This window comes from Psammomys obesus, unplaced genomic scaffold (genome assembly GCF_907164565.1).
Source record: "Psammomys obesus unplaced genomic scaffold, mPsaObe1.curated_primary_1811, whole genome shotgun sequence".
Taxonomy (NCBI): domain Eukaryota; kingdom Metazoa; phylum Chordata; class Mammalia; order Rodentia; family Muridae; genus Psammomys; species Psammomys obesus.
The window spans coordinates 1,519,642-1,531,713 of NW_026591711.1; the positions used below are offsets into that span (position 1 = coordinate 1,519,642).

General features: G+C 47.1%; 1 protein-coding gene across 5 annotated transcripts in view; it reads right to left on the reverse strand.

Annotated features, from left to right (window-relative positions):
• Window positions 1–12,072, reverse strand: part of Osbpl3 (oxysterol binding protein like 3) — a 164,026-nt gene that overhangs the window by 39,525 nt on the left and 112,429 nt on the right. For 4 of the 5 annotated variants that reach the window (XM_055611784.1, XM_055611785.1, XM_055611786.1 and 1 more), the window contains 2 exons: window positions 4,630–4,760; window positions 1,647–1,754 (listed from right to left, as the gene is read on the reverse strand). In XM_055611784.1, coding sequence (XP_055467759.1) covers window positions 1,647–1,754; window positions 4,630–4,760 — 239 coding nt within the window. The remainder of the gene's footprint in view (window positions 1–1,646; window positions 1,755–4,629; window positions 4,761–12,072) is intronic. The other variant, XM_055611789.1, reaches the window with a different exon arrangement.

Genomic DNA, 12,072 nt, shown 5'->3' on the forward strand with positions numbered 1-12,072 from the left:
GCAAAGACTAGGCCCCTCGTTAGCTGACGTGCAGACTCGAAAGGGCCTGGCTGGTGAATAGGCTCAGGCCTAAAACAGACTGACAGTAGGATAGTGTGTGTTTGTGTGTTGGAGGTGGGCAGACAATTGTGGGTGCCACTCCTTGTGCCTCTGGCTCTGCCTACCTTTCTCTTTTTTAAATTACCTGCTGAGATCAGAAGACCACTTTGCAAAGCTAGGTGTCTCCTTCTGGGACCCAGGGGCCCAACCTGGTGTGCAGGCTTCGAGGGAAACACCTTTACCCCCGGAGTCATCTCACTGGCCTCGCGCCCACCTTTGTTGGAGAGAAGGGACCATGCCGCTGGCCTGAAACTCACTAGGTAGGCTAGGCTGGCCGGCCAGACAAGTCTCGGCCATCAGCTGCCTCCACCTCGCTGGCCTAGGGTCACAGCGTGTACCACCACACCAGTATTTCTCAGTGGGGTTCTGGGAGGTCAAACTCAGGTCCTCAGCATTTTACTGACTGTGCTGCTTCCCCACTTTTCATTTTAAATTATTCCATCTAATCAGTTAGTTAATGGAGAAACTTACACAGCTGAGGTAGTCACGCATCTGAACACCAGAGACACTTACAAGCAGCTGTCACAGTTACTAACCATTCTTACTTTTCAAGGATCACACTATTATTTTCTGAAATCGCTCATTCTAAACACCTCCAAGGGACCATTTGGGGCAAAAAGACCAAGCCAGGAGAAAAGTCTTGTGAGGGTGTGTGCGTGTGTATGTGTGTATGTGTATATGTGTGCGTGTGTGTGTGTGTGTGTGTGTATGTGTGTATATGTGTGTGTGTGTGTATATGTGTATATGTGTGTGTATATGTGTGTGTATGTGTGTGTATATGTGTATGTGTGTGTATATGTGTATGTGTGTATGTGTGTGTGTATGTGTATGTGTGTGTGTGTGTATGTGTGTATGTGTGTGTGTGTGTGTATGTGTGCATATGTGTGTGTGTGTGTGTGTGTGTGTGTGTAGTGGGGGGTGGGGTGGATTGAATTAGGGCCCGGGAGACAAGTGCCCACTAAGCTGCTATAATATGTTACACCTCAGTAAAAGGCCTTTCTCAAGTGTGTTTGCTGACTAATAGATTTCGACTGTAATGTAGTGTCTTCTTCCCTAGGCTATACAGCTGCGTTCTGAAAAAGGAAAAGGAAAAAAACAAACCCTAAACAAAAACACAACAGGAACAGGAAGAAAGAAGGAAGAAGAGACAGCCAGGGTAAAGACTAGCTGGCTTTTGCAGAGCACACAAAGAAGCCAGGAAGGAACTGGACAGTTTGGGTCACAGAAACTCCGGTTTCTACAGAAATGACAAGGGAAAACACTTGTCTTTCTACAGCTCCCACTCGGGTAACACATAGTGACACTTAGCAAGGGAACGAGGGAAACACAAAAGGGAGCAGGGGCAGTTGTAGAGAGTGCTGGGCTCCATCCTGCCAGCAAAGCTTCCGAACATAAGAGTCCAACCAGCGCTGGGCGATGGCAGTAGCCAGGGGAGGCCAGAGGTGTGGCCCTCACACAAGGGGGCAAAGCAGGGAGCAACTGGACAGAGGGCACCAGGGACAGGCGGCAGCTGCAGGGAACGGTTACTGGACAAGAAACCTACCCACCTCTGCCAGGTTGTCCCCCGGCTTGGGAACAGCGGGCGGGTCGAGGAGCAGAGACTCCGCATGGATTCTGCATAAGCGTTCTTTAAGATCTGTGTTTTGTGCTAGGGCCTGGAATATGTTAAAAATAGCAGGGCTTTATTAGTAAGTGGATGGGCCAGGAGGAGGCAGCAGGAGACGGGGCGGAGCGGTGAGTCCCTGGGTGGGACACCCCGGGGCTGTACCTGCGCCTTCCTCATTGCTCTCCCAGGAGGAGGCTGGGAATGAACAAGTGAGCCCAGGATACTCCTTGCTATTTCATCTCCAGAGGTGGAAAGAGGTTAGTAAGGTTGGCAGAAGGAAAGCACAGACAACATCGGCTCTGAAGACGGGTGACTCGCGATCAGCGCCCCTTTCTCCAGCCAGGATGGTCTCTGGGACAGCTCCCCAGGCCAACCTAGTGATTGCTAGCTCGCTCCTCCTGTCCTTGACAAGAAGCCAGTGGGCATGACCCAATGTGATTTACTTATCACTCCAGCTGCCACGGACCTTAGAAATGTGCTGGTGACTTACTCATTTGGGGGAATAAAAACGAACAAAACAACCTTGCTTATACACCTTAAAGCTAAAAGGACCATGGCACAGAGAGAGGAGGGCATGTGTGAGCCAGGAGCAAAAAAGGAACCGTGTGCGACCTCTTCACTTCCTCCAGGGATAGTCCCATCTCCTATTTCGGCCTCTCTGCGAGGACTTGGCTCACAGCAAAAGCAAGACGGCACTTGTTCCATGGTGCGGCCCTGTGCATTCGTTGACTATAAGTCTGTCCTTCGGAGGGGACGAACTCTCCTGACCGCCTTGTCTGCCGCCTGGATCCCTGCAAGGGCTCCATTTACCTCCTTCCTTATTATCACTGCTGAATGTAGGGGACATGGTCTCACAATGGAGCCCAGGCTGGACTCTTTTTAACACTTGCCTCAGCCCCCCCAAGGGCTGGGATTCCAAGGTCACCATGCCTGGCCACATTGGACATAGGTTATTCTAAGAACCCTTGAATCATTTAAGAAACTCTGAACAAGAACAAGGGTCACGCAACCACATATAACAGGCTCTATGAGGCAACACGTCACTGTTACAGTGGCTAGAATCCGAGCAAAGCCTAGAAATTGTATATACACGTGTTTGTGTGTGTGTGCATCTCAAAATTCAGTATCCATATATCCATTGTAATAGTTCTGTGATTATTCTAAAAAAAAAAAAAATTTTTTTTTTTGAAGCAACAAGTCTTGGGCTAAACCAGAAGTCAAGCCAGAAAAGAAAGAATCATTCCATCTTATCTTACTTCCAAACTGTGAACATGTGAGCAGCTGCATTCCCTAGAAAAGGTAATGTGAAACTAGCCTAGAAACCACGGCTGAGTAAGTGTGGCCAAGCAGATTAGCAAGACGAGGGTAGGCCTTTGTGGGAAGGGAAAGAGAGAGGAGGAGCACAGGAAGGAACTTTAGAGACCCCACGTCAGAGGGGTATCAAAAGCCACTCAGATGGGAACAGTGAGAATGTGTATACCAGGAAGAAATAAACCTTACAGGCTTACAGGGAAAAAAAAAAAAAAAAAAAAAAAAAAAAAAAAAAAGGGCTGAAAGCAGCAACACAGCTGTTCCCAAGGAAGGTCCAAAAGGTGTCTCTCTCCCCCCAACCTTAAGAAAGGAAATGGAGACTCCACAGGTGGAGATTTTCTTTCAAAGCCAGTATAACTAGCATGTGACTTTACATGGGATGTGAGGAGGAACCACGTGACTACAGTGAGGCCAGCCTGAGCGATATGAGATCCTGTCTCAAGAACCAAATCAAACCAAACCAAAGAGCACAGCTGGAATTAGCACTGAGTGAAAGTATCTGAAATATCCGCAAAAGCACCGTGTGCTGGGGGCCCGGGGCTCATCGTTAACAGCATATTGCAACACTAATTAATTAGCAGTACATTGGTAGCAGTACTTTTCTCAGTAGCATGAGAAACAGAAAACATGAATGGACTTTTCTCCCTCCATGCCTATGCTGACTTCTGGTCACGTGACCCTAAAATTAGTTTCTTCCTTCCCCCCCCCCCCCCCCCCTAAAATACAAGCCAGGGGTACTTCAGACAGTAATTCCACATGTACACCTGTTCTTTCTCTTCTCAAAGCAGGAATTCCAAAGAACAAGTGAGAAGAAAGCAGCAAATGCTAAGCTGTTTCCCCGAGTCGTCTGGCTTCTTGAAAGGTCAAGGCTAAAGTATCAGACACGGTCCACCGCTCGGGTAGCATCAGGACCCAGCATACGAACGGAGCCCAGTCATTCTGAGCAACACGTTGAGGCTGAGGAGGAAAAGAAGCATGAGTGATGATGGCTTGCTGAAGGTCATCCGAGGCCGTGGCGGTGGTTCTTCTGTTTGAAGATTCATGACCTCCTGAAAGTCACTTCACGAGATTCGTCTCCGTGTCTCCGAGGGGGAAAAAAAAAAGCTAAAGGTTTTGCACAATTTAATCAAACAAAATAGCATTCAAGTATTTGGAAGAGCATTAAGTAGGATCAGCACTTTGCAGCAGAGACGGAAAATGTGTAAACTGAAAATTTCTCACTGCCACGTGTTATTTATTAAGTCGATCTTATGATGCCGCAGAGCCACAAAAATCTCCCAAATGTCAAACTCTGTAAGCATTAGCCAACAAATGTCTGCAAGACTCCCACACAAACACATAATAAAAGTTCTATGGGAAGAGAAAAGTTGAGTTAGATTGTAAGAAATCAAACTCACAGAATCAAACATTTAAGACAATATTAGCTGCTATGGTTTGGGGTTATTCTGAATACTTCAGTGCTGAAAGGCTTGAATACAAGTTAAATGATTTATTTGGTTTTTCTCCCCCAGATTCAACTCAATCATGAAAATCATCAGTTTTCTATACAGTCATGGAAATGGAAAGCCTGGCCACATTTGCAGACATTTATGAGACAAAGACATGCAACTTACGGATGACAGAGCTTGCTTCAGACCGACGACCTGAGCGGAAGGGGAGGAAGAGTTGTCCAGGTCTGCCAGCTGCTTCAGCCTGTCTCTCTCCGCTGATATGCTATTAAAAGCTGACCTTAAAGCGAAGTAAACTATGAAGATAGAATCATTACAAGAAGGAACAAAGAAGAGGCATAGTTAAAAACAAAATGCAGAAAACTGTACTTCTTAACACAAGACTTTAGTGAAGTTTTTTGAGTTCAGCAAATACACATTCTACACTGATTTTTGAAAACACACTGAATGCGTGGGAGCGAACCCTGATGGAAACCTGCAGGCTACGGGCAATAACATGTAGCACATGGGGTCATTAGTATCAGCCTTCCCTAACCCTGCGTGTGGGAGAGGCCCGTGTGGGTGCAAAACTTCGTGGCTCAGTTTTGCTGTGGACCTAAAACTACTTGGGAAAATAGCACCTCTTAACATTCACTTGTCAATCCTAAGGTCTGTGCCCGTCATGGCATTCCATGACCTTATGACCTAGGGGTTTATGGTCACCACTGTTTGGTTTTAAGTCTCCAAAGGCTGGACGAGTTAAGAACAAAGCCAACTGGGGAAATATGGTATCACTGTATAAGAAGAGAGATACCACACTTCAGCCAGGCGGTCAGAGTCCACGACCAGTGAGAGGCAGAGAAAGTCTGGGTTCCACCTTCTACAGTGCCTTGAAAAAGTCACCACATATTGAAAGCCAGTCAGGGATAAGCAATCAGGATTTGATTATGAGGGTACCACAGACAACTGAACATCCTGTTTTTTAAAACTGGCCTGCACTCAGGCATCAACTTTATAAAAAAATTGCCCCCAATTAAACCGGGCTAAAGAAACAGGACAGCACAAGGCATGTTCATGGGCCAAAGCCTGCACCCTATGGGAGGATGATATTAAAAGACATTTTTCAGAAGTTGACATGGTGAGTGCGAGATCAAAGCGTCATTCCCCATGACACGTCCTGAGTTAGATGACTACATTGGGCCCAAATATACACTAAAGTATAAAGCCTCAAAGAGTGGCATATGTGATACAGAAATCCCATTCTCAAAATTTTCAGAAAAATAAAAACGTGTCTAGAAAGAGAGGGGGATGAGTAACAGCAAAAATATCTGGGTAGAGGGTTTATGGGAGTTCTTTGTTCCATTCCTGATGCTTTTCTGTAAGATCATAATGATTTCAAAATAAGGTACCCCTATTTCTTCCCAGTTGTTCTGGCTGTGCTAAAATCTCCCACCTTTGACTTTAACATTCAGCTAACTCTGCTCAATTTGAAAGCTTTCAGGTTCAGTGAGAACTTACAGCCATAATCTGCTAAACGGCCAAACTGAAGTTTTTAAAACATGAGTGGAGGGCTGTGGCGATGGCTCGGTGGGTAAAGAGCTTGCCGCGCCAGCATCAGGACCCGCGTTAGAGTGCCCAGAACCTGTTTGTGAAGCTGGGTACAGTACTGTCCACTGCGATCCCTGTGCTTCCACTGGGAGACCGGGGGGGGAGGGGAACAGGAGACTCCCCAAAAGTGCACAAGCCAGGTAAATTGTCATACACAGGAGGGAACAAAGAAACCTTGTCTCAAACATAGTAGAAGTGAGAACTGACCTACACATACACACATGCACGCACGCACGCACGCAGATACACACATATACATAGCAAGAGAGAGGTTAAAAGAAACACAGGCAGGGAAGACGGGGTTCTGATAAAATAGGGCACTCCCTAGGGATAAGGGAAAGGTTAGCAAAAGTACGATCATAAAGTCCGCGTTAGACATTATCTTTCCGTTCGCTTCCATTACAGTTTGTTACAGAAGGAAAGGACGGAGACAGGCCTCTCCAGTGACCTGGTATTTTATTAAATTTCACAGGCTTGCATTTCCAGAGGTATTGTTATCCAAGAATGGCCTATTCAGTAATAGAAACTGAATACTCACTACTAACTTGCTTCCTCCATTTCTTTGCTGACTGAAGTTGGGGTACTTAATGAAAGATCTACGGAATTTTCACAATATCCTAATGAAAACAAGAAATTTCTACACACACACACCACACGCAGGCATGTGAACCTACATACTATAGTGCTGCTTTTATGACCAGAAGGGAGGGGTCCATCACTTATTCATTCTATGACCCTGGGAAAGTATCTGATGTGCCTGAACCATAAGTGGAGGGACTGCTAGCATGTACTTTTTAACCAGTAATTAGGACGAACTAAGACAATGCAGGCCAAGTCCTTAGCCCAATGCACAAATGTAACACATAGCGAATGTTACCAAAAGAATAACAGTTGTGATAAAAGAGATGCATGAGACGCCCCCCTGGCCTCACAAGCCTGTGCACCACTACAATAAACACATCATGCAGAGGTTGGAAAGAGAAAAGCAGGAGCGGAATATGCCCCATGGAGAGAGGTGGAACTGGAGAAGTGATGGTGTGACAGGTGAGAGAGAAGGCCTGTGGACCTGTTGTCATTGCCCAACAGGGATGGCATGAATCAGCTACAACTTAGACAGATGCAGGCTCACCTTCTGAACCTGCTGCCTGGCTGCAGGATTCCCCCCCAGCTCTGAGCAACAACGGAAGGCCAAGATGAAGAAAAATTCACTCTTTGCACTGGACCTCCTTGAAGGACCACTGTGAGGCCATGTTGGTGTCTGTGGTCCATGCTGCAGTTGGGCCAGGAGAAAGCCCGACATCCATGCGGACTCATGCAGTCTGTGCTGCTGAATCGCTGATGTCCTTGGGATTTTCTGCCTTGGGAGCCATCCTGATGTGGGTGGTACTTAGCCACCTGGGGCCATGTTGAAGCCTGTGGTCCATGTAGCTTCTGAGGACCGTGAGTGGGTCAGTGGCCCTGATATGGCCAGGGGCCATGTTGATGTCTGTGGCCCAGGTTACCACGGAAGCCCACGTGGATGTCCCTGGTCTGGGCTGCTGCCTGAAGCCATGTTAATGTCCACCTCAGTATGCAGCTACGAGAGCTCACTAGCAGAGTGTTTGCCCAGCAAGAGCAAAGCTCTCAGGTCACCAGTTCCCTCATCTTCAGGAGAAGAGGTGTTCATGTAAGACTACAGCGGGCATAAATGAACAACGAGAAACCTGTACAGTCATATTTCATTGTCAGATATAAAAACTCTTACAGAGGATTAGAAAACCAGGTCTTCTAAATGTGTGCGTGTAAACAGGGTCTTACTAAGTAAGTTGGCCTCAAAGGTGTGTTCCTCCTGCCCCAGGCTTCCAGACGTTGGGAATACTGGTGTGCTCTACCACACTAGCTTGAATTTCTTAAATAGCCTTAGGGTCACTCAGAGGATATTAAAGTGGTCCTCTTGGCCAACTCATGCTCCATCACTCCCAGAGCCAGGGCTGGAGGCTGCTCCTGGGAGATGACAATTGCATCGTCAGAGACTGTGGCGGCTAGTCTTTTACCAACCTGACACAAGGTGGAGTTGTCTGAGAGGAGGAAAGCACAATTAAGAAAATGCCTTCCTAAGATCCAACTGCAAGCATCTTCCTAATTAGTCATTGGTGGTGAATGGCCCAGCCCACTGTGGGCGATGGCACCATTGGGCTGGTGGTCCTGGGTTCTATAAGAAGCAGGCTAAGAAAACGATGGGAAAAAAAAAAAGAAAGAAAGAAAACCATGGGAAGCGAGCCAGTAAGCAGCACCCCTCCAAGGCCTTTGCATCAGCTCCTGACTCCAGGACCTTGCCCTGTTTGAGTTCCTGTCCTGACTTCCTTCAATAATGAATAGTGTTGTGGAAGTGTAAGCTGAATAAACCATTTCCTCCCAACTTCTTTTTTGGTCATGGTGTTTCATCGCAGCAATAGAAACCCTAACTAAGACGGAGGCATTGGATCATAAAGGTGCCAGGAGTGTCTTACTTATTTCTAGTGTCATCCTAAATTTATTAGAGATAAATAAAAAGCTTTTTAAAAGATCTTAATGGGTGAACTGCATTTATGGATCTTAACATAAGCATAGACACAGGAAGTCTGAGATGCACTGAGCTACACAGAGAGCCTCAAAGATCACCCAAGTCACCCACCCTGGAGCATTATGCACCCTCTCCAGACCCACACCCTTGCTAAACCATCTTTAGCCCACGCTACTGAAGCCCCGCCCAGCACCTGAGGCAGTGTGCTGTGCTGAGACCTGCTGGGACTGTGCCTTGTTTGCCTCAGTCCCCCTACCTTGTCCAACAGGTCTGCTTGGAGAGGACAAATATCAGAGCGCAGTCACAGAATTTGCTTTTAGATCTCTTTGCTGGCCTGCCCTCAACCTTGCCGGACTAGGACAGTGGTACACAGGTTGGGTTCTGTTTCCGAGAGGGATGGATACAGGATCTTGCCAGGTCGGCCTGGTCTCAAGCCCTCCCAAGCCCAGGCATGCACTGTTTCCCATACCGGATCCCAGGAGAAACTTTTGATTGTCAGAAACCTCGAGTTCCAGCCATGGAATGGACACCACCTATACTGCTCAGCTGACTCTCGGCCCCACCCTCTCCTCTTGTTACAGGCTCCTAAGGCATCAGGTCGGAGGCTCTGAGGGCTTTGGCTGGGAAGCCGTATGTGGTATTCTGACGAGCCAGAGCTCTCCTTCCACCTGTGCTCCCTCCTTGGAACTTTCTTAACTTCAGGAAAGACAGCACCATGCCGTACAGAGAAAAGACAACTGTTAGGTAGAACTGGGAGGTGTGGCCTTGCTGAAGGGGGTGTGGCCTTGTTGCAGGGGGTGTGTCACTGGGGTGTGTCACTGGGGGTGGCCAAGTATTGCTCGCCGCTGGGTGGTTATGGGTAAGAGGTAAGCTTTCAGCGACTGCCCCAGCACCATGTCTGCCTGCCTGCTGCCAAGCTTCTTACCACAGTGGTCACGGATCAATGGGGAGTGTCCCAAATAACACAGAAAAAGCAAACCGATGGGTGTCCTTGTGGCAGGACCTCTGGGAGATTCTCCTACCTATAGTTCCATGTGTAAAACCAAAGAAACCACAGTCAGCACCATATTCCAGGTGTTTTCAGACACAAAGTTTTGACTTTTACCCATCCTATGAATTAAGAATCCCACTGAATGCATTTTGGGAAAAGTGCACGCTACTGGGTGCAACATAAACTGACTTTAAGGGTCATCATATTTTAGTCCACTTGCCTATGTGGGTGCTGACATACACAAAGCCAGAGATACGAACCCCCAGGAACAGTTCTGTGCCTGCCTAACAATAAATGTGCAGAAGGATGGGTCTCTGCTGGCTGCCTATCATGTAATCCGCAAAAGCACAATTCACATGTTTTGTGCCATGTTTAACAGCACACAGATTATAGAACATCAATGGGATTATTGACTTTAGCTCATCACCTTCAACGTAACAGTCAAGAGGGCTGCGAGGCAGTCACAAGGCAACAGACATCGTCTGTAACAGAACAAGACTCACCCAGGAAGAAAAGCCATGGTGGCTGAGTCTGAATGTACAGATACACGAAAGGACACAAGGTCTGTGCATGGTGCTCTGCTGGTGTAGAAGAGGAGCGAGGGGGACTGAACTTATGCAAGTAGAACTGAGAGCCACAGGGAGGGAGGGCAGCTGGATAGGTTTCTCTGTCTGTGAGCCCGAGGGATGCTGGCTGTGGCTGGACAGCACTTCTGCTCTGTTCTCGGACACAAACCTCGACCTCAGTGATAAAAGCGGCAACTCTGCAGCCTGCTGGCTTCACAAAGACCCAGCAGCACAGCTGGTGGGGGCCCCATTACAGACATGCAAGGTGGAGGAGACCACTGCAGGGAGACAGGATCGATGGGTGCACTCAGGATGGATAGCAACCTCTGCCCTGCCGACAAGCAGCTCCCACAGTGCAGGTGAAACCCAGATGTCTCCACAGTCCCCTCAGCTTTAAATAGACGGTTCACATTGTTTAAAGGTAGCACTGTTTTAAAGAAGCCTACTCCCACAAACCCTAAAATGTCCTCATTGCAAGGACCTTCTCAAGAATGTCCCTGAGGCATCTGAAGAGCTATGGAGGGATGGCCAGGTAATGCTTCAGCTCTCACAGACACAGGACGTTAGCCTTGCTGGACACTAACAGGCGCTCACAGTGGCCAGCAATGGAGTCAGGGGTTGGGGGTGCGGCATGTCACAAGCACGGTACAGTTACTTTTTAACCAATGTCATAAACAAATGAACTTTAGATTTGTCAGGCAAGAATGAAGCAGGGAGTATTCTCTGCTGGAATCAATATGAAATGAAAGAAAAAAAAATCTGGGTCAAGGAGAGGAAGACACTAGCGGGAATGCCACAGAATATTTTTTTAAATCCATTTTCACTTTAACAATAATAGTCAGTATATGAAAGCTGGAAAGAAAGATAAGCAGAGGGGAGCTTAATCAGTCTCTGCCACTAAAACAATTCTGCATATCCTGGACATTTTAGTGTACTTACATATGCCAGGAATACATCTACCACTTTTAAAAACTGACATGGTACCTATATATTGTTTCTAACTTTATGACTAGATATTGTAGGGGGGTTTTGGGTGTTGTTGTTTCGTTCAGTTTTATTTACATCTGGCTTCCCATCTGAAAGGACAGGGGAACCCCAGGTAGGGAGCATACACTGGCCTGAAATAGCCTGGGATTCAACCTCAGGCTTGTTGACCCGTGACAGGCTTTGCTAGCCTCGGATTCCCATGCAGGCAGCAAAGACTTCCATTACTCAGCCAAGTTTCTCCTAGACTGACATGAAATGAAGCTTCTAAAGCACTTGACAGGCGCCCACCTAGGCGCTCAATGTAAGAAGGTATCATTATGCTAAATAACCCACTATATGATATGTTGTATTAAAAAGTCTAATCCCTCCTCTTGTTGACACAGGTCTCTTCTAGGCACTCTACCCACTGAGCCACACACAAGCCCAGCCATGCTTATTTGTAGGTTTTACTCTGAAAACGTTACGGACTCGCAGGAATTTGCAAGCAGTACACAAGTCCCATGTGCCTGGTACCCAGTTTCTCCAGTGGTAGCACTTTACCAACCGCGGTGCAATGCGAACCCGGGACAGGGATGTTGGAGTAACAGAGCATGCCCAGGTTTCTTCAGACTCACATGCACTCACTTGTACAAGTACAGGTCAATGTGATCTTAGCACGTTGGCAAATTCCTAGAACCAGTGCCTCCGTCAGAATGCAGAGCCGCCCATCACAAAGGTCCTTTCATAATTCTATCCATACTCCTCGTCCATCCCCAGCCCTATTCCTAAACTCTGGAATCTACTAATTTCTTCTTTCATTTTTCTGTTTCTAAAGTGAATCCATAAAGTTCGTAAAAGTTAGAAATTAGCTATTTTCATTACACTTTGAGCTCTATCTAGTTTGCTTACATCCATCAAAGGTGTCTTTGTATTTATTGCTGAGTGGTATTCCAGTG